This window comes from Pelophylax lessonae (assembly GCF_965119305.1).
Source record: "Pelophylax lessonae genome assembly, chromosome: 3".
NCBI classification, from domain to species: Eukaryota; Metazoa; Chordata; class Amphibia; order Anura; family Ranidae; genus Pelophylax; species Pelophylax lessonae.
In genome coordinates this window covers 203,191,131-203,214,490 of record NC_138770.1, presented here as the reverse complement: position 1 = coordinate 203,214,490, position 23,360 = coordinate 203,191,131, and the positions used below count along the sequence as shown (strand labels likewise).

General features: G+C 46.2%; 1 protein-coding gene across 1 annotated transcript in view; it reads right to left on the bottom strand.

Moving 5' to 3' along the window:
- Positions 1 to 16,077, bottom strand: part of WDFY1 (WD repeat and FYVE domain containing 1) — a 78,219-nt gene extending 62,142 nt beyond the window's left edge. The window contains exon 1 of the mRNA XM_082252436.1: positions 15,895 to 16,077. Coding sequence (XP_082108562.1) covers positions 15,895 to 16,028 — 134 coding nt within the window. The 5' untranslated portion in view covers positions 16,029 to 16,077. The remainder of the gene's footprint in view (positions 1 to 15,894) is intronic.
- Positions 16,078 to 23,360: the final 7,283 nt, after the last annotated feature.

The following is a 23,360-nucleotide window of genomic DNA, read 5'->3' as shown; positions in this document are numbered from 1 at the left end:
CCTCCATGAAGACATCACAGAGCTGGTGGATGTTAGAGAACTTGCGCTCCTCCACCTTCTATTTGAGGATGCCCCACAGATGCTCAATAGGGTTTAGGTCTGGAGACATGCTTGGCCAGTCCATCACCTTTACCCTCAGCTTCTTTAGCAAGGCAGTGGTCCTCTTGGAGGTGTGTTTGGGGTCGTTATGTTGGAATACTGCTCTTCTGACCAGTCTCCAAAGGGAGGGTATCATGCTCTGCTTCAGTGTGTCACAGTACATGTTGGCATTCATGGTTCCCTCAATGTGTTGTAACTCCCCAGTGCCGGCAGCACTCATGCAGCCCCAGACCATGACACTCCCACCACCATGCTTGACTGTAGGCAAGACACACTTGTCTTTATACTCTTCATCTGGTTGCTACCACACACTCTTGACACCATCTGAACCAAATAAGTTTATCTTGTTCTCATCAGACCACAGGATATGGTTCCAGTAATCAATGTCCTTAGTCTGCTTGTCTTTAGCAAACAGTTTGTGGGCTTTCTTGTGCATCATCTTTAGAAGAAGCTTCCTTCTGGGACGACAGCCATGCAGACCAATTTGATGCAGTGTGCGGGGTATGGTCTGAGCACTGACAGACTGACACCAAATTTAACACACCTGCTCCCCATTCACACCTGAGACCTTGTAACCCTAACGAGTCACATGACACCAGGGAGGGAAAATGGCTTATTAGGTCCAATTTGGAGATTTTCACTCAGGGGTGTACTCTTTTGTTGCCAGCGTTTTAGAAATGAATGGCTGTGTGTTGAGTTATTAGATGGGACAGCAAATTTACAATGTTGTACTACAAGCTGTACACTCACTACTTTACATTGTAGCAAAGTCTAATTTCTTCAGTGTTGTCACATGAAAAGATATAATAAAATATTTACAAAAATGTGTGAGGTGTACTCACTTTCGTGAGATACTGTAATTATATATATATATACACACACATATACACACACACACACATACACGTTTGTTTTAAAAAAAAAAAAAATTTTTAAATATATAATTACAGTATTATATGTATATACATTAAATTTATGATACCTGCAATATGTTACTATAGGAGCAGGGATCCTCACAATACGGCCCTCCAGCTGTTGCGGAACTACACATCCCATGAGGCATTATAAAACTCTGTCATTCCTAGACATGACTAGGCAGGCATGATGGGAATTGTAGTTCCTGAACAACTGGAGGGCCATAGTTTGAAGACCCCTGCTATAGAGTATAGACTCTCAGTGTTTCTGTGTTGCTGGATTGGAATATGCCGTGGGAACAGAGTGAAGCAGATAGTCACCTACATGTAACTCCACCCACACGATTGTACTAATGATGAATAATGCATTCTGTGTTGTATAGAAACTTTCTGTAACAATATTGCATCATGCTGTGATGTTTAAAGCCCCGTTCACACTAAGGCGACCTGTGAGGCGACCTGGTCACCTCACAGGTCACCTCCCATACAGAAGCTATGGACCCGTTCTAATAGGAGCGACACAAGTCCCGCCGACTTAGAAAAAGGGTCCGGAGCTTCTTTGGGGCGACCCGGAGGCGACCGCCATAGACTTCAATGTTATGAAGTCCGTGCCGGCCGGGGCCTTAAATTTACTTTTATTAAGTTTAAGATTTTGTTTGTTTGTTTTTTTTTTGGGGGGGGGGGGGCGCGCGACTGCACATATCATCGGCACAGCACCAATCAGCGCTGGCAAAAAATCAGAGACAATCACTATACAAGTCAGAGAGGAGTGAAGTCTACTCCTACAAGAATATATATTTATTTATTTATTTGGGATAGGCCGATATATCGGGGGCCGATATGCACTTTCCCCGATATATTGGCCCCGGAAATTGCTGATATTTTTGTGACGTCATTCTGCCTTCTTAGGCCGCCTCCCTCGCCTTGGACAGCCTCATCTGGAGTCGGGACTAGTCTCCCAGGAGTGTATCACAGCCATACACCCACCCATAGCAGCCCGAAGCCAGCCAGCCACCCACATCCACAGGCCCTGTACCAGCCAGCCACAAGCACTGTACCAGCGAGCCAGCCAGCCACCCACAGGCCCTGTACCAGCCAGCAACCCACAGGCCCTGTACCAGCCACCCACAGGCCCTGTACCAGCCAACCAGCCAGCCACCCACAGGCCCTGTACCAGCCAGCCACCCACAGCCCCTGTGCCAGCCACCCACAGCCCCTGTGCCAGCCACCCACCCACCCACCCACCACAGGGTGCCAGCAAACCAGCTATTAAGCATTAAACAAAACTTAACATGTTCAGTACCAGATTTGTGTGAAAAGTTGTCTTTATTTTTCAAAACTTTAAATGTAAAAAATATCGGCCCATATCAGCCGATACCGATATGTTGTGTATTGGCCCTGAAAAAAAAATAATCGGTCTATCCCTTTATATATATATATATATATATATATATATATATATATATATATATATATATATATATATATATATAATTTAGCCGAGACCCTAGAGAATAAAATGGCGTATGATTGCAATCTTTTATGTCACACTATTTGCGCAAAAGTCTTTCAAACGCAGTTTTTTGGGAAAAAATACACTTTAATAAAAAAACTAAAAATAAAGTTAGCCCAATTTTTTTGTATAATGTAAAAGATGATGTTACGCCGAGAAGCGTGATCTTTAATCTAAGCAAAAAAATAGTGATTCTCATTTTATCCAGAATCGTGCAGTTCTAGGTGGAGCAGATCAGATCAGAGGTAGTCAGGTGTAAACAGACAGTGGAGTCCATTTACTCCCAGACACCCATAAAGCAGAGTGATGTATCATCACTCTGCTCCGATCAGCAGGGGATCAGCTCACAGATCCCCTGCTGATTGCAACGGAATCCACCCCATGTAAAAGGGGCCTACAGTACAAATGAATTATGCCTGCCCCTAAATTGTGGTCTAAGCTCCTTGGCAGCCAATTTACATATAGCAAGTCCAACACAGGAAGCAAAAGTCATTTGTAACCGATCATTATTTGCCTACCTGTAAAGTATTACTACAAATAACTCAGAGCAGAAGTGAAAGCTTCTCAACGCGAAGCATCTGTTGAACGTTCCTCCAAAGTAACTCATTGTATAGGATAGTGGTTTTTGTTCATTGTAATAAAGGGCAATGGCAAAGCACCAGCCAATCCCATTTGCTTGTTCTAGCTTAAAGTAGAGCTAAACCCACCAATTTAACAGTTTCCCAAACCAGTTACATTCAATGCATGCCATGAATGATCACCGTTACTGATTGGACAGCGTATTTAATGTGTCAGCACTGACCAATCAAAATCCATCTGATCCATCCTGAAAGCGCTGATGGAAAAGAGGGAGACTGTGAGGGTGCTGACAGCTCAGCAACCCTGGAGGCAAGTACAGTGGGGACTGGAGGGTGCAAAGGTGAACACTTTAGTCTTTGCACCAGATTATTAAATAAGCAACAATACACTAAGACAAAAAAAAGTCAAGTGTCATCTGGCAATTTAGTGAAAAATATGGGGCTGACATAGCTAAGAGCTTTCTGAATCACCTAGAACAACTAAGGGACAGAGAGATCAGAATTCTTAATGCTCAAGTGCACCTGTGTTTAGACTATACAAAATATTTGTATGTTCCTAAACCACTATGATGGAGTGTAAAACGAATCCTTTTGACCTGTCATGGCGGCTACCCCCATAATTTCCTGGAATGTCAGGGGTCTTGGTAGTCCCTTAAAGAGGGCGATGGTATTCTCAGATCTTCGTAAATACCAGCCTGCTATTGTTGGTTTACAAGAAACCCACTTGGTGTTTACGGTACTCCTGGGTAGGCTGGGCGTACCACTGGTGTACAGGTCCCTGGATTTTCAGGAGTTGCATACACAGGTGGACCCGGAAGGGAGATATGTCTTTTTGCACTGTAAATTGTTTACCATGACATGTACTGGCGATGCTATATATTCCTCCTCCATTTTCTTCAGTAGTGCTGCGGGAATTGATAGCCTACGTCTTTACGAAGCCAGACATCCCCCCTGTATGTTTTGGGTGATTTTAATGGGGTCATAGACACTAAAATAGATAGGCATCCACCTGCGTCAGCTACATCCTTGTCCAGGGGCACAGCCCTTTCGCGTTTTATGCTAGAGGTGGGCTGGGTGGATTTTTGGCGTATGAAATTTCCTAATATTAAACAATTTTCATGTTTTTCTAAAACACATGCCTCTCTCTCGCGCATAGATCTGTGTCTCGGCTCTGGGTCTGCTTTGGCCCGGGTACGTGGCGTGGAATGTGCGCAGAGAGGGGTCTCTGGTCACTCTCCGGTGGTGATGGGTGTAATGGCCAGAGCTTCCATCAATTTATTGAAGGTCCTGTGGCGAATGAACACCTTTTGGCTAAACTTGATACCATCTAGTGCAGCCATCTCTTCCCAATTGAAATTTTTTGGGGAGAATGCCTCCTGTGAGGATGTATTGATTAGATGGGATGCCTTTAAAAGCTTTCTTAGGGGTATTTTTATCTCTGCCATAAATCAAATTAAATCCTGCACGAGTGAATTGGAGGAGGAGTTGACACGGCGGGTGAGGGAGTTGGAGGGGGGAGTATGTGGCTGACCCTGGGGATGCCACTAGGGCAACCTGGCTTGCAGCTCAAGATGTATTGACTAAAGAAATTCATTTAAAGGCGGAGAGGAAACATTTCTTTTCTAGGGTAACATTCTATGAGGAGGGGAAGCAGACCAGCCGCCTCTTAGCTAAAATTGTTAATGTGCGCCCATCGGTTCCAGCTATTGGAAACTCCAGAATGGTAAAATGGTTAATTCCCAGGAGGGGATTATGCAGGAATTGGTTAGATTCTATACTGATTTGTATGCATCTCGGGCGACTTATTCCTCCGAAGAATTAAATACTTATCTGCAAAATATTACCCTTCCTCAGCTTATGGATATTCAAAGGTTGCAATTGGAGGCCCCACTTTCATTGGAAGAACTGCGGGAGGCGGTAGGTCTGTTTCCCAAATCCCAGGCCCCGGGGGATGACGGGTTACCGATGGAGGTATATCAAAACCACTCAAAAATGTTGCTGCCAAAAATGCTAGAGGTATTCAATGAGGCAAGGGTTCAACAGAGGTTGCCCGAATCCATGACTAAAGCCAGCATAGTATTAATACTTAGGCTGGATAAACCGGTAACTGAGCCAAATTCATACCGCCCTATCTCAGTTTTGCAGACTGACGTCAAACTATTGGCAAAAGTTATCGCCAGACGATTGAATAAAGTGGTGAGCTCCATAATACACGAGGACCAGGCAGGATTTATGCCCAATAAATCTACATCAGTGAACATGAGGAGGCTATATGCTGATATGCAGACTCCAACTGACAATGGGGGACGGAGGGTATTACTGTCGATAGATGCCAACAAGGCATTTGACAGTGTGGAGTGGGAATATCTGTGGGCCGTTCTGCAGGGATTTGGGTTTGGTCCCGGGTTTATATCCTGGATACGTTTACTGTATAATGCCCCTTGTGCATCCATTAGGGAAGGGGGGAAGGCAATCTGCTGGGTTCCAATTGGAGAGGGGAACCAGACAGGGGTGTCCCCTCTCCCCATTGTTATTTGCCCTGGCAATCGAGCCATTGGCGGTGTGTATTCAAAATAATGAGCATATTGTGGGGTTCAAGTACGGTTCTTTACAGGAAAAGATTCTACTATATGCGGATGATATGCTTTTGCTTCTGGGGGACTCAGATTCCTCGCTCAGGGAAACTATGGCCACTATTACTGAATTTGGGAGGTACTCTGGGTTTACTATCAATTGGACGAAATCTGCTCTGATGCCCCTAGATGGGATGATGGATCCATTGGCGAGTAGTTTCTGACTGGTTCCGGTAGTGGCCTCATTTCAGTACCTGGGGCTGGTGATCTCGCCAGCCCTGACGGATTTTTGTAGACTTAATGTACTATAGCTACTGGTAAAACTTAAAGATCGGGCCAAAATCTGGAGGAAGCTATGGCTATCTGTTGCCACACATGTTAGTCTGGTTAAAATGATTCTCATGCCTCAATTACTTTATTGTCTGAATAATTCCCCGGTGGTCATTCCACTGCGGACTTTTCGAATGATAAATTCTATTTTTAGGGATGTAGTCTGGAAGGGAAGCACTGATAGGATAAGGCTGGAACAACTTCAAAAGCCTAAGGAGGGGGGGGGGGGGGGCTTGCCCTCCCGAATCCCTGGCTGTATTATATAGCTTCACAGTTACAGCATCTGGTGGGGAGACTGGCGGCTGGACTGGAGGCCTCATCATTACGTGTTATGCTTCAATATAGCGGTGCAAAGTCTTTGGCGGAGGGCCTGGAGGCCCAATTATTTGCTAAATCTAACAAATCATTCCCCACGTACAGACTTGTCCAAAAAAATATGGTATAAAACCAAGCAGTTACAAGGTGTATCTGGGTTCACAAAATATAGCCCGATATGGAATAATTATGGAAATGGAGAGGCGATAGGAGCTATATGTTTGCAATTTTGTATAACGAATAGTATTTTTGTAACATTAGGTATGTATGGACCTGTTATAAAATGTACTGTTGTTGGCATTTAAATAAAATTGTTCTTTATTAAAAAAAAAAAAAAACGAATCCTAATACTTAAACCAAGCTTTGCAACTTTTTACTGTGCTCGTAAAACTGTACATATCACTGCAATTATTTGCTGTATACAGGTAAATTATACTTTCTTTGTTTCGGGACAGATTGGGATTTAATTTGGTGGTAAACGGTACATCTAATTTTTTTTTAGATACATATAAATGAATACCCCTAGACCAGCACAAATACCAAATAAAAATTTTAAAACAAACTATATACATTGAAAGCAACACTTATCAAATTGAAATAAACAAGAAATTGACCAAGCTTTCAGTGCAAACAGATAAAGTGACAAGTGAAGTAAAGTGCATAAAGTCCCAAGTTAAATCAATTCATGAAAAACACAGTCCCATGAGTGGTTAATATCCTCTAAACACCCAAACTTACGAATCACCCGAGAAGTGGGTGTGGCGTGTCATGTTTAGTCCCACCCTACACACACTGACGTAACGCGTAGGCTGGGACTAAACGTGACATGCCACTTCCACTTTGTGTACCGCATCGTGGAGTCCCCTAGTTTACGATTATGCTTGGAAACTTTCATCCATTGCAAGTGTATTTTTAACCTTTAAAAATAAAATTACTAGAACATACTGCACTATGAGAGGCTTCTCTCTTTTCACCTCTACATGGGTACCATGAATATTTAGACCTACAGGATTACCGTTACTGACAGGCTCTACCGGACTCATCTCTCTAAAGTGGGGATTTCTATTTCTGGCTGTTTTTGACCACCTGTAATGGGGATCAATACGGTCTGGTAAGTGGGATGCACATATGACTGTTGGTGGAGAGGAGACACCAGGTCACGGTGATTCGGCAGTACGGGTGTTTGGAGATATTAATCACTTATGGGACTGTGTTTTTTATGAATTGATTTTAACTTGGAACTTTATTTCACTTGTCCCTTTATTTGTTTGCACTGAAAGCACAGTCAATTTCTTGTTTGTTTTAAATTTTTTTTAAATCAAATGAAAACTGGCACAAAATAGTAAAAAAAAAAAATATATACAAACACACACATATATATATATATATATATATATATATATATATATATATATTATACACACATACATTTTTTTTTTTTAACATTTAGCTGTCTATTTCTCACTGTCTACTACCAAAGAACCACCCCAAATAAACTCTTCTGCCCGAGGATTGCAGCAATAACACATCTGTACTGTATTCTGATTTTTATATCCTACCTAAAATACATTAACCGACATGGACACTACATTTAAAAATCCTTTTTTTTTTTTTTTTAATAAATTCTACCTAAAACACACTGACCCTAACAAAAATCACCTAGATCAAACTCTGATCTAGCTATTTTAAACTTACTTATTTTTACAGATAGTTTTTTTGTTTATAATTTTCTCCTGTAGCAAGACACAATGGGGTCGAGTACAAAATCTGGTCTCTGCATAGACACCAACCCAGAGGAGCGGGTTGTACTGTGACTTTTCACTGCCATAGCTAATTAGAGCCTATCACAGTGATCAGGGGATTGGGCCTCCCAGGTCCCAATCATTAGTGCATAATCCATAGTTCTCGGTGAGAACATGGTCACTGTGCTGGGAACATGCTGTGCAGCATGCTCTAAGCACAAACACAACAGTGTGTACACACAGCCCCACAGATAAAGACCCACTTCCATGTAGCTGCATATATGTATACACTTTGCAGGAGTTATATACCAAAAGATCTGTAAACCAAGCCAACTCTTACCCCTCAAGCTGCTAACATTGTGGGGTTATTAATTCTCAAGAATCACAACAAAACTGTAAAGTAAGGTTTACAGATTTTGAAAATTAAATCAGGGGACACCCGACTGACCACCCCTACAAAACCTACACCCCCATTTGAAGCCACACACAAAAAATGACACACATTTTAAAAACACACCCTGAAATCAACTAGTCACAGACTTCTGGCAGAGATTCAAGGTATAACAAAATGGCTTGGGCACCATGAGCAGAGGAATTATATGGCGAATGAAGTAAGCTGTGATGTATTGGCGTAACAGTTTGAGGGGCTTAAACAAAAAAAAAAAAAAAATCTGTGTATGGGGAAGGCGTAAAAACACATGGATGCAGGAGTTGGAAGCATGACTTGCACAGATTGCAGGGGTAAGTAATGCACAGATTACAGAGGTAACACACATACAGAGGTCAGCAGTAACGTAGAAGGTGCAGAGGTCAGGAGTATGTAACACATATAGAGGGTCAAGGGTGCAGATTCACGTGCAGCAGTCAGGAGTTATGCACAGAATTCAGCGGTCAGGAGTAAAATAAATAAAGCATGGAGTGCAGGGGTCAGGACTAACAAAGTACAGAGGTGAGCAGTAACACAAAGGATGCAAAGGTCAGGAGTATGTAATGCACATCAAGGGTCAAGAGGGTAGAATGCAAAGGTCAGGAGAAAGTAGTGCATGGAGCACAAGGGTCAGGAGAAAATAGAGCACGGGGCCCAAGGGTCAGGAGAAAATAGAGCACGGGGCCCAAGGCTCAGGAGAAAGTAGTGCACGGAAAGCGCAAGGCTCAGGAGAAAGTAGTGCACGGAAAGCGCAAGGCTCAGGAGAAAGTAGTGCACGGAAAGCGCAAGGCTCAGGAGAAAGTAGTGCACGGAAAGCGCAAGGCTCAGGAGAAAGTAGTGCACGGAAAGCGCAAGGCTCAGGAGAAAGTAGTGTACGGAAAGCGCAAGGCTCAGGAGAAAGTAGTGTACGGAAAGCGCAAGGCTCAGGAGAAAGTAGTGTGAGAAAGTAGTGTACGGAAAGCGCAAGGCTCAGGAGAAAGTAGTGTACGGAAAGCGCAAGGCTCAGGAGAAAGTAGTGTACGGAAAGCGCAAGGCTCAGGAGAAAGTAGTGTACGGAGCGCAAGGCTCAGGAGAAAGTAGTGTACGGAGCGCAAGGCTCAGGAGAAAGTAGTGCACGGAAAGCGCAAGGCTCAGGAGAAAGTAGTGCACGGAAAGCGCAAGGCTCAGGAGAAAGTAGTGCACGGAAAGCGCAAGGCTCAGGAGAAAGTAGTGCACGGAAAGCGCAAGGCTCAGGAGAAAGTAGTGCACGGAAAGCGCAAGGCTCAGGAGAAAGTAGTGCACGGAAAGCGCAAGGCTCAGGAGAAAGTAGTGTACGGAAAGCGCAAGGCTCAGGAGAAAGTAGTGTACGGAAAGCGCAAGGCTCAGGAGAAAGTAGTGCACGGAGCGCAAGGCTCAGGAGAAAGTAGTGCACGGAGCGCAAGGCTCAGGAGAAAGTAGTGCACGGAGCGCAAGGCTCAGGAGAAAGCAGTGCACGGAGAGCAAGGCTCAGGAGAAAGTAGTGCACGGAGCGCATGGGTCAGGAGAAAGTAGTGCTCGGAGCGCAAGGGTCAGGAGAAAGTAGTACATAGCTGTTAGGAGGCGAGAGCACAGCAAAATCGGGTTGACCTCATCGGTGTACTGCTCCTCTTTTCTATGTTGAGTTAACAGGCTTGGAGTGGGTTGTAGACTTGTCACTTAAAATATGAAACTGCCACAACGAAAGATCAGAACCACTCCCCGGCCAGACCATGATTTAATAGTGGAACTTTACCTAGAAATTAAAAAGTTGTAAAATGGCGGGTGTGCTACTGCAAAGACACACTGGGGTTGATTTACTTAAACTGGAGAGTGCAAAATCTGGTGCAGCTGTGCATGGTAACCAATCAGCTTCTAACTTCAGCTTGTTCAGTTAAGCTTTAATAAGAAAATCTGGAAGCTGACTGGTTTCTATGCAGAGCTGCACCAGATTTTGCCCTCTTAGTAAATCAACCCCACTGTCTCTTCTGCAATGAAGGGACTGGCTGTCCATGGCTAGCAGGGAAGGGCAGGGAGTATCAACCTAGGTAGCAGAGGGCAGGAAGTAGCAGGGAAAGGGAAGGGAGTATCATCCTAGGCATTGTAGGGCAGGAAGTAGCAGGGAAGAGCAGGGAGCATCAACCTAGGCAGTAGAGGGCAGGAAGTAGCAGGGAAAGGGAAGGGAGTATCATCCTAGGCATTGTAGGGCAGGGAGTAGCAGGGAAGGACAGGGAGTATCATCCTGGGCAGGAAGTAGCAGGGAGGGGCAGGGAGTATCATCCTGTGCAGTAGAGGACAGGAAGTAGCAGGGAAGGGCAGGGAGTATCATCCTAGGAAGTAGAGGGCAGGAAGTAGCAGGGAAGGGCAGGGAGTATCATCCTAGGAAGTAGAGGGCAGGAAGTAGCAGGGAAGGGCGTATCATCCTAGGCAGTAGAGGGCAGGAAGTAGCAGGGAAGGGCAGGGAGTATCATCCTAGGAAGTAGAGGGCAGGAAGTAGCAGGGAAGGGCAGGGAGTATCATCCTAGGAAGTAGAGGGCAGGAAGTAGCAGGGAAGGGCAGGGAGTATCATCTTAGGAAGTAGAGGGCAGGAAGTAGCAGGGAAGGGCAGGGAGTATCATCCTGGGAAGTAGAGGGCAGGAAGTAGCAGGGAAGGGCAGGGAGTATCATCCTAGGAAGTAGAGGGCAGGAAGTAGCAGGGAGTATCATCCTGGGCAAGAAGCAGCAGGGAAGTGCAGGCACTATCATCCTAGGCAGTAGAGGGCAGGAAGTGGCAGGAAAGGGCATGCAGTAGAGGGCAGGAAGTAGCAGGGAAGGGCGGGAAGTATCATCCAGGGCAGTAAAGGGCAGGAATTAGCAGGGAAGGGCAAGGAGTATCATTCTGGGATGTAGAGGGTAGGAAGTAGCAGGGAAAGGCAGGCAGTATAATCCTGGGCAGTAGAGGGCAGAAAGTAGCAGGGAAAGGTGGGAAGTATCATCCTGGGCAGTAGATTGCAGGAAGTAGCAGGGAAGGGCAAGGAGTATCATTCTGGGCAGCAGAGGGCAAGAAGTAGCAGGGAAAGGCAGGTATCATCCTGGGCAGTAGAGGGCAGGAAGTAGCAGGAAAGAGCAGGGAGTATCATCAGAGGAAGTAGCAGGGAAGGGGAGGGCGTATCATCCTAGGCAGTAGAGGGTAGGAAGTAGCAGCGAATGACAGGGAATATCATCCTAGGCAGTAGAGGGCAGGAAGTAGCAGGAAAGAGCAGGGAGTATGATCCTGAGCAGGAAATAGCAGGGAAGTGCAGGCAGTATCATCCTAGACAGTAGAGGGCAGGAAGTAGCAGGGATGGGCAGGGAGTATCATCCTAAGCAGGAAGTAGCAGGGAAGGGCAGGCAGTATCATCCTTGACAGTAGAGGGTAGGAAGTAGCAGGGAAGGGCAGGGAGTATCATCCTAGGCAGTAAAAGGGCAGAAAGAAGTAGGGAAGGCAAGGAGTATCATCCTGAGCAGAAAGTAGCAGGTAAGGGCAGGCAGTATCATCCTAGGCAGTAGAGGGCAGAAAGTAGCACGGAAGGGCAGGGAATATCATCCTGGGCAGGAGCAGGCAGAAAGTAGCAAGGAAGGGCAGGCAGTATCATCCTGGGCAGAAAGTAGCAAGGAAGGGCAGGCAGTATCATCCTGGGCAGAAAGTAGCAAGGAAGGGCAGGCAGTATCATCCTGGGCAGAAAGTAGCAAGGAAGGGCAGGCAGTATCATCCTGGGCAGAAAGTAGCAAGGAAGGGCAGGCAGTATCATCCTGGGCAGAAAGTAGCAAGGAAGGGCAGGCAGTATCATCCTGGGCAGAAAGTAGCAAGGAAGGGCAGGCAGTATCATCCTGGGCAGAAAGTAGCAAGGAACGGCAGGCAGTATCATCCTGGGCAGAAAGTAGCAAGGAAGGGCAGGCAGTATCATCCTGGGCAGAAAGTAGCAGGGAAGGGCAGGCTGTATCATCCTGGGCAGAAAGTAGCAGGGAAGGGCAGGCAGTATCATCTTAGGCAGTAGGGGGCAGGAAGTAGCAGGGAAGGCAGGGAGCATCATCCTAGGTAGTAGGGGGCAGGAAGTAGCAGGGAAGGCAGGGAGCATCATCCTAGGTAGTAGGGGGCAGGAAGTAGCAGGGAAGGCAGGGATTATCATACTAGGAAGAAGCAGGGAAGGGCAGGAAGTATCATCCTTTGCAGGAAGAAGCAGGGAGTATCATCCTTGGCAAGAAGTAGCAAGGTGTATCATCCTTGGCAAGAAGTAGCAAGGTGTATCATCCTTGGCAAGAAGTAGCAAGGTGTATCATCCTTGGCAAGAAGTAGCAAGGTGTATCATCCTTGGCAAGAAGTAGCAAGGTGTATCATCCTTGGCAAGAAGTAGCAAGGTGTATCATCCTTGGCAAGAAGTAGCAAGGTGTATCATCCTTGGCAAGAAGTAGCAAGGTGTATCATCCTTGGCAAGAAGTAGCAAGGTGTATCATCCTTGGCAAGAAGTAGCAAGGTGTATCATCCTTGGCAAGAAGTAGCAGGGAGTATCATCCTTGGCAAGAAGTGGCAGGGAGTATCATCCTTGGCAAGAAGTAGCAGGGAGTATCATCCTTGGCAAGAAGTACCATCCTTGGCAGGAAGTAGCAGGGAGTACCATCCTTGGCAGGAAGTAGCAGGGAGTATCATCCTTGGCAGGAAGTATCATCCTTGGCAGGAAGTAGCAGGGAGTATCATCCTGAGGAGGCAGTGGCAGGGAAGGCCAGGGAGTATCATCCTGAGTAAGAAGTATCATCCTGAGGAGGAAGTAGCAGGGAAGGGCAGGGAGTATCACCAATTGAAGTAGCAGGGAAGGGCAGGGAGTATCACCAATGGAAGTAGCAGGGAAGGGCAGGGAGTATCACCAATGGAAGTAGCAGGGAAGGGCAGGGAGTATCATCAGAGGAAGTAGCAGAGAGAATGGCAGGGAGTATCACCAGAGGAAGTGGCAGAGAGAATGGCAGGGAGTATCACCAGAGCAAGTGGCAGAGAGAATGGCAGGGAGTGTCACCAGAGGAAGTGGCAGAGAGAATGGCAGGGAGTGTCACCAGAGGAAGTGGCAGAGAGAATGGCAGGGAGTGTCACCAGAGGAAGTGGCAGAGAGAATGGCAGGGAGTGTCACCAGAGGAAGTGGCAGAGAGAATGGCAGGGAGTGTCACCAGAGGAAGTAGCAGGGAAGGGCAGGGAGTATCACCAGAGGAAGTAGCAGGGAAGGGCAGGGAGTATCACCAGAGGAAGTAACAGGGAAGGGCAAGGAGTATCACCAAGGGAAGTAGCAGGGAAGGGCAGGGAGTATCACCAGAGGAAGTAGCAGGGAAGGGCAGGGAGTATCACCAGAGGAAGTAGCAGGGAAGGGCAGGGAGTATCACCAGAGGAAGTAGCAGGGAAGGGCAGGGAGTAACACCAGAGGAAGTAGCAGGGAAGGGCAGGGAGTATCGCCAGAGGAAGTAGCAGGGATGGGCAGGGAGTATCGCCAGAGGAAGTAGCAGGGAAGGGCAGGGAGTATCGCCAGAGGAAGTAGCAGGGAAGGGCAGGGAGTATCGCCAGAGGAAGTAGCAGGGAAGGGCAGGGAGTATCGCCAGAGGAAGTAGCAGGGAAGGGCAGGGAGTATCGCCAGAGGAAGTAGCAGGGAAGGGCAGGGAGTATCGCCAGAGGAAGTAGCAGGGAAGGGCAGGGAGTATCACCAGAGGAAGTAGCAGGGAAGGGCAGGGAGTATCACCAGAGGAAGTAGCAGGGAAGGGCAGGGAGTATCACCAGAGGAAGTAGCAGGGAAGAGCAGGGAGTATCACCAGAGGAAGTAGAAGGGAAGGGCAGGGAGTATCACCAGAGGAAGTAGCAGGGAAGGGCAGGGAGTATCACCAGAGGAAGTAGCAGGGAAGGGCAGGGAGTATCACCAGAGGAAGAAGCAGGGAAGGGCAGGGAGTATCACCAGAGGAAGTATCAGGGAAGAGCAGGGAGTATCACCAGAGGAAGTATCAGGGAAGAGCAGGGAGTATCACCAGAGGAAGTAGTAGGGAAGGGCAGGGAGTATCACCAGAGGAAGTAGCAGGGAAGGGCAGGGAGTATCACCAGAGGAAGTAGCAGGGAAGGGCAGGGAGTATCACCAGAGGAAGTAGCAGGGAAGGGCAGGGAGTATCATCAGAGGAAGTGGCAGAGAAGGGCAGGGAGTATCACCAGAGGAAGTAGCAGGGAAGGGCAGGGAGTATCACCAGAGGAAGTAGCAGGGAAGGGCAGGGAGTATCATCAGAGGAAGTGGCAGAGAAGGGCAGGGAGTATCATCAGAGGAAGTAGCAGGGAAGGGCAGGGAGTATAGCCAGAGGAAGAAGCAGGGAAGGTCAGGGAGTATCACCAGAGGAAGTAGTAGGGAAGGGCAGGGAGTATAGCCAGAGGAAGAAGCAAGGAAGGGCAGGGAGTATCATCAGAGGAAGTAGCAGGGAAGGGCAGGGAGTATCATCAGAGGAAGTAGCAGGGAAGGGCAGGGAGTATCATCAGAGGAAGTGGCAGAGAAGGGCAGGGAGTATCATCAGAGGAAGTAGCAGGGAAGGGCAGGGAGTATAGCCAGAGGAAGAAGCAGGGAAGGTCAGGGAGTATCACCAGAGGAAGTAGTAGGGAAGGGCAGGGAGTATAGCCAGAGGAAGAAGCAAGGAAGGGCAGGGAGTATCATCAGAGGAAGTAGCAGGGAAGGGCAGGGAGTATTATCAGAGGAAGTAGCAGGGAAGGGCAGGGAGTATCATCAGAGGAAGTAGCAGGGAAGGGCAGGGAGTATCATCAGAGGAAGTAGCAGGGAAGGGCAGGGAGTATCATCAGAGGAAGTAGCAGGGAAGGGCAGGGAGTATTATCAGAGGAAGTAGCAGGGAAGGGCAGGGAGTATAGCCAGAGGAAGAAGCAGGGAAGGGCAGGGAGTATCACCAGAGGAAGTAGCAGGGAGTATAGCCAGAGGAAGTAGCGGGGAAGGGCAGGGAGTATCATCAGAGGAAGTATAAGGGAAGGGCAGGGAGTATCACCAGAGGAAGTGGCAGGGAAGTGCAGGGAGTATCACCAGAGGAAGTGGCAGGGAGTATCACCAGAGGAAGTGGCAGGGAAGGGCATGGAGTATCACCAGAGGAAGTAGCAGGGAAGGGCAGTGTGTGACTGTATGAGGGAAGAGGCTCATGACATACTTTGTAGTACAGGGCTGTCCTATTCTACTTATAGTATGTGTGTAAATACATGAAGGGAAGATCAGTGTGTCACTGTGTGTAATGCAGGGAAGGCACAGAATGACACAATAGGCAGGGAATAGGCAGTGTGTGTCAGTGTTTACAATGAAGTTCCAGCAGGGAAGGTGGATTTATTTTCTAGTGTCTCGTGACGTCAGAGGGTGATTTGAGCCCCCGCCGCCCTGTATAATTACCGGTCTTCGCCGGCGGTGATGATGCCGTCCTCTCTCGGGATGAAGCAGGCGGAAGTGACCTGCTCCCGGTGTCCGGGTATCTTGGTGAGAAGTACAGGGCCGCGCGGAGACCGGGAATGGATCTCAGCCGCCATGACCAGTCATGTGACCTAGACGGTACCCTGTCTACAATACACGTGATAGCGGCGCACAGTCACTCGGCAGGAGCCGCAATGTACCATGTAGCGGCGCCTCACGGTCTATAAGTTCCGGCGATGCAGAGCGGAGTTGCGCTTTTATACTGTGTAATACGTGAGATGTTGTAGTGCGCATTCGTGGTGTATAAATAGCTGTAGGTCGGAGATGAGGTATGTCATATCATGATGTTATCTTCTACAGACAGCGGCCAAGGTCCACACATATGTGTCTCCTGTATGACACTCTATGGCCATACCACACCGAGATTATGCGATAAAAGTGTCAGTAATAATAGTTCATTAGCACACACAAGCAAAGTCTCACCTACATATAGTTGTATGGATAAGAAGACAGAGGCTTTTCATTACAATTGCCAGCAAAGGCATTCCTTTCCTAAAGCAGAAATAAATGCTAAACTTTTTTTCATTTTCGAGAAAGTGGTGGAAGGTTACAATCCCTATCTGTTTTTTTTCCCCACCACCCCTGTCCCATTGCAGAGATTTTCCTTCACTTCTGGTCCCACAGCAAAACCGGAAGTGCAAGATCATTTTTCCAAATTAAAGCGGAGTTCCCGGCCCCAAAATCGATTTTGGGCCATCCACTTGCTATAGGTCACCTGAAACAGAAATGGATAATTAGGATTTATTTATTTTTTTTACTTACCTTGTAATTGCAGAAAAATATACTCACCTTTCTTCCACTTCCTCCCTCGGCGGCCGCGGCCCACGCCGTCACTTCCTCTTTGCAATGATTCCTGGGAGCTGAACTTCATCGCTCCCAGGAATCAATGCCCCGACGTCAGTTCCGGTTCAGGCGCCGTCATACCTTGCTAAACAGCTTCTGGGCATGCCCAGAAGCTGTGCAGGGATGAAGCTGCGGCCCCGGAAGTGACGACGGGGCCGGTGCAGTACATCGTGGGACCGAAGAGGACGCAGAAGAGGATCGCGCTGGCTTCAAGCTGCCCACACCTGAGATGGCAGCGCTGGAGAAGAAATTTTAAAAGTGAGTATTTCTTCTTGCAGGTAAGTGCGAACTGGGACAGATCAGAGGCTATCCATTGTGGAATGTACTAGCCCTGACTGTCCCGGGGGTATTTTCATTGAAATTTGTTTTTGGTGGCCGGAACTCCGCTTTAATGAAGTCCTACTTTCTGGTAGTCACCAGAACCCATGTCCCCATAGGAAGATTTTCCTCTGTTCCTGTTCTGGTGACCACTCAAAATGTAGGATTTTCTTTCACTCTCTGTGATAATGGCAAACAGGACAAATAGAGAGGGTGAATCTTTCTAACGGGGCAAAGACAGCAATAAAAACTGACAGGTGTTCTAATCTCTCTCCACTATCTAAATCTAAAAAAAAAAAACAATCGACATATACAAAAGGTACATTATAGTTACAGATATGATAAGAGGGATATATGTGACAGGGGTTTCATTCTTGGCACCGCCATGACTGACTGTGGTGGAAATAGTGACATCTTTCCCCCTCCATCCACTCACAGGAAGTGTTGTGTTCATTGATAAAATACAAGGCTTCCTGTGAAGCGGCCCAACTCCATTTTGTTCTTGCAGCAGACAGGAAGTCTCTTGGGACACTGCTGGATAACTGTGCCATCTACTGCATTTACTGTATTTAGCTGTTAGGCCCTTTTCACACGGCTCCGTTCCATCGACGGAGTCCGTTCTGCTCAGCGGGGGATCGATCTGCCGATCCCCCACTGAGCAGGTGGATGACAGCTCCGTCTCTGCTGTCTGTGCAGAGATGGAGCTGTCAGATCCCCACTCTCCCCTATGGGGGAATCGGATGAGAACGGACTGCCTGTCTGTTCTCATCCAATCCCATCCGATCCAATCTGCTGGATGGATGGAAAATAGTTTTCCATCTATCCGGATTTGACGGACAGGATCGGATCGGATGGCAGCGAGTGTCAGCGGACATGTCTCGGCTGACATCTGCTGCCCCATACAGATGCATGGGGCATCCGATCAGGGCCGCCTGAAAAACTGACAGGCGGATCTGATCGGACCGTATGTGTGAAAGGGGCCTTATACATTTTATACAGCGCTGGCAGCAGGCACATCTCTAAGATGCGTTAAATTAAAAAACCTTCTGCTTTTAGAACTTGGCTGTTTTGAATGCTTTTAAGTGCAGAGGAGGGGTTTGGGGTCTTTTAGACCCCCAAATCCCTCCACAACTGTACCTGTAAAAAAATATATATATTTTTTAAATGTCAGAAAATATCGGCCAATATCGGCCTATATATCACTACTACACACACTGCCAGCCGAAATTAATGTTCCCATTCTACTAGCTGCCTTGTGCCAGCTGTCGGCCACGAGCCCTGGTGTGGACCTGTTTACTAGATTTCTAACTGTAAAATGTCGGCTTTCCCATCACTTGGCTTTAAAGTAATTTACAAAATATTTTTTTATTAGAGGTACTTAGATAGCGCCATCAATTTATGCAGCACTTTACATATATATATATATATATATATATATATATTATTTTCAGTACCTGAAAATAATAAATAATAATAATTATACATTCACATTTGTCCCTGTTCCCAAGGAGCTTAAAAATCTAAGGTCCCGAATTCGTACATACACATACTAGGGCCAATTTAGAAAGGATCCAGTTACCTACCAACATGTCTTTGGAGTGTGAGAGGAAACCGGAGTACCTGGAGGAAACTCACACATGCACAGGAAGAACATGCAAACTCCAGGCAAATAGTGTCATGGTTGGGATTCGACTGATGAGCCTGGTCCTGCTAGGCAGAAGGGCTAACCACTTAGACCACTTATGAATTTTTAAGCTACTTTTAGCCAACCAGTAGGAACTGCCTGGACACTGGTGCATGCTGGGACAAAATATAAATGTTTGGGGAGGCCAGGCGATCTTCCTCTTCCACACAGGCCCTGGCCTTGAGTGGGTGGATTTATGTGGAGCAGCTGTGTGACTAGGCCTGAAGCCTGAGGCCTAACTATCCACTCTGGTCTCTGAGACTTGGGAGCCTGTCTAAAGATACTGAATGACCTAAGAGGACGTGTTAGAGGTTACCCTGCCATAGGGGGAAGCTAAAGAGAACCTGGGAAAGCGCTCATCCAGTCTGTTCCTGCATATACTGTGAGTCACCGTTGCTATTGGAGAATTCTGCTAAAGTTAGTAAAGAACACTGAGCCAGCCTAGAGGCTCTTTTCTATACTGTTGGCCACTGTCTTTGTAGGAGTCTGCTAGCTCCTGTTTGCTTGTTCTGGATGTCCTGAGCCCTTATCCCTCTCTCCCTGAAATTTTCTTAAAGTGAGCAATAAATGCTCTTTTGTTATGTTCTAACAGTGACTAGTGCCTATTTGTTATACTCCTATTCCCATCCCACCGTGCCCAACTACCGACATCCTAAGGTTAAAAGTGAGCCCACCCTGATGCCAGGGGTCAGTAGGGTGCTACATATGCTTCAGTTTATGGATAAACAGGAGCCTCTGTCTCCTGTTCATTCATCTGCAGTGCAGCTGAGGCTTTAGAGAAAGGGACTGGGGAACGTGTTTCTTCAGTCCCATTTCTGTCTCAAAAATGAGACTTCAGGGGACTGTTTAGAATAGTGATCGACCGATATAGTTTTTTCGTTGCCGATACCGATATTTTGGCGATCGCATATCGGTATTGGCCAATATTTTTGTACATTTAAAATTTTGCAAAATAAACACAAATCTGTTACTGAACATGTAAAACTGTATTTATTAACAATTTTAACATTAAGGGCTTGTTTTTCACACCTTAACTGCATGAGAACTAATGTGAAAAATTCAATTGCAGGGACATTTAGTTTCACATCATTCTGATTGTGCATTAATGCATAATAAACTGCTGCAGTAGTGCACTCACTCACTGCAATACTTTAAATCCACTACTGCACTGCAGGCAGTGCAAAACTGCTAGAAAAACAGCTAGGCAGTGGATTGGAGTCAATGGACTACCACTGCAGTAGGGCACTTGATAAACTCCACAGACACGATGTGGTTCTGCACTCAGTCCTTTATTTTCTCCTACACACTAACTAAACAGGAAGGGGAAATACATCATAGAATAGGAGGGAACACTGAAAAAGATGCAGTAACCGAAATGACCACAAGATGGCAGTATATTAAACAACTATATCCCTTGTACATGAAGTTAACAATCTCACTCTCTTCTTAACCGCTTGCCGACTGCTCACAGTATATTTACTGCGGCAGTCAGCCCCTCACAGGCAGAGTGACGTAGGTCTACATCGCTCGCCTGTGAGGCTCTGGGGAGCGAGCGCGCGCCCGCGGAGGCGCGCTCCCGCGCGCCCACGGAGGCGCGCTCCCGCTCCTGCGCAGTCACGGACCCCCCCGCGTGTGTGACCAGCGGACCCGATGTCCGCCAGTCACTCAGCGATCGGCGGGGGAGAGGGAGAATGTCAGGCAGCTTGTGTAAACAAGCCACCTGTCATTCTCCTCGCTGTAAAAACACTGATCACATGGATCTACTATGTAGATCCGTTGATCAGTGTCCTTACAGCTCAAGCCACAGCCAATCACAGTAGAAAGCACGCCCCTAGGGACACACACAGCCCCTCCCTCCCAAATAAAGTTAACCCCTTCACTACCAGTGTATTTTTACAGTAACAGTGCATATATATAGCACTGATTACTGTAGAAATGTCACTGGTAACCCCAAAAGTGTCAAAAATGTCAGTCAAGGGTCCGATCTGTCCGCCCCAATGTCGCAGTACCGCAAAAAAAATCGCAGATCGCCGCCATTACACGTTAAAGAAAAAAAACACCAAAAATGACAGAAATCTTTCCCTTTGTTAGTAAACGCGATAACTTTTGCGCAAACCAATCAAAATACGCTTTTTGCGATTTTTTTTTACCAAACATAGGTAGCATAAAACAAATTGGCCGAAAATTTTAAAAAATTTTGATTTTTACATTTTTTTTTGGGGGAATTTCATATAAAAAAATGTGAAAAATATTGTTATTTTTGCAAAATGTACGCTCTTTTTTTGTTTATAGCGCAAAAAGTAAAAATCGCATGGGTGATCAAATACCACCAAAAGAAAGCTCTGTTTGTGGGAAAAAAAGGACGCCAAATTTGTTTAGATACAGCGTCGCACGACCGCGCAATTGTCTGTTAAAGTCACGCAGTGCCGAATCGCAAAATACCCCCTGGTCGTTTAGCAGGAAAATCCTCCGGGGCTTAAGTGGTTAAGATAAAAAAAAAGAGAACGGGTGAGTTTGACATAAAACATTGTCACACAAAAATGATTTTCAGAACGCAGTAGTATTCAAGTGAGTTTGCGTATTTAAACAAAACAAAATAAAAATACCAAGATATATGCTCAATGGACCAGATTTTACAGTTTCCATACACCCTCATACAGCGCTTTAAGAAGCATAAGAGAGGAAGCACCTTTTTTTGTCAAACAGTCAGCAAGTTGTGACTTGGCTGTTGACCAACGCACTTCTTTGATTTTATTAGCATGTATGAGCTCTTTGACACCGCTTATTTCTAATCTTAGTCTCTTCTCTGTGACCTGTTTTGTAGACTTAAGAGCGTCAAACAGGGAATGGTTATCAGTAACACAGACAAGAGGAAGAGCATTAAGATCAGCTTTACCAGTAGTGAGCTCAGAGTAGAGCATAGCCAAGAACATAGCATTGTCAATACCATCTGACATGGCAAGGGTTTCTCCTGCCAGTGTGCTTCTTACCACACGTCTAATTTTTTTAGATTGCCAAAACAGTGGGGAGAACTTTCCTGATTTTTCCATGAGGGCAATTAGAGCCCCACCCTGTGTACCTCCATCTGGAAGATTGCCCAGTGAAGCATCACTGAATACTACCAAACTCAAATCCTCACTGTTACCCAAGTATTGAAACTTAAGTGTTACCTTCTCTGACTTAAGTTTACGGAGCACTTTGTTCACTTCATGTATGGACTGAACAGTAGCATTCTTAATGTTGGATGCTAGGCTACATGTGTCAAACATAACATCTGGTCTTGTTTGTTTAGCAACCCACAGAACCTGTCCTATTTTGGATCTGAGTTGTTCTCTTTCTTTCTCATTCAGTGGGGCCTCTCTCTGTACAGCATGTGTTGCCTGCAAATGAATTGGTTGTAGGTTTTCAATATAACTGTGCTGATGCACCTGTACTACACCACCCACAGTAGCAATGTTCATGAAAAACTCTCACACTCTTCACGACCCACGTGAAATGCAGATTTAAGCACAGGGATGACATTGGTTACAAAATGCTCTGAACCTGCCCAAAAAAATCATCCACATGGCATGCCAGTACTCCTGTTACCTCAGACTGCTCATTCTGCCAATAAAACACTGCAGGATCAACCCGTGACATTTTACCCCCACTGTTCAGCATGAGTTCTTTGACCTTGTTGTACCAGTAGAGGGAAGCATCTGCAAGTCCATACAAACATTTCTTTAGTTTCCACAACACATTGTCCACGCTCGCTTCTGGTGGGGGACGAATGTAAATGTCTCTTGAGAGTTCCATTCCCTGCAAAAAAGCAGACTTAATATCCATAGAGTTCACTTGCCATTTATTTTGACAAATAACAGCTAACAGGAGCCTGAGTGATTCTGATGCACATGTGGGAGAATCTTTCTGTAATTCATGCATATTGACTTCTTCAAAACCTCTCGCCACAAGGCGGGCTTTGGGAACAACACCACTAGAAGTTTCCTTTAACGTACAGACCCATCTAGTAGAGATACATTTCTGACCTTTGTCTGTGACTTCTTCGTAAACATTATTATTTTGCCAGTTGTCAATCTCTTGCTGTTTAGCAGCATCAAAAGAGATGTCTTTGGTAATAAGTACATCGCCATCGGTGTTCTCACATTCAGTGAGAAGATCATCAACTTGTGACACGTCTAAAGCTTCCTTTTGACCCTCGTTGCCATTTGGTTCAAGATACTGCACATTGTACCAGTTTCTATATTGCCCTTTTGCTTTCCCTGCTCTGCCTAAAACTCTGGCCGTGTGTTTCGTCTCATCATTTCTGTTTGTAAATGTCACTGTCTGACCTGTTTTCAGTTTGACACCCGTGGAACCCACTGTATTAGTAGCATCCCTCTCATTAGTTTGTCTCACATCTTCTCTATCATCTGTTTCTGTGTTTTCATGGATTTGCACTTCTCTATTAACACTCATTTCATCATCTGAATTTTCTGACATAGTGTGTATTACATTTTCTTTTTCTGTACTATCTCCAGGAATATCAGGTAGTACAAGTGTATCC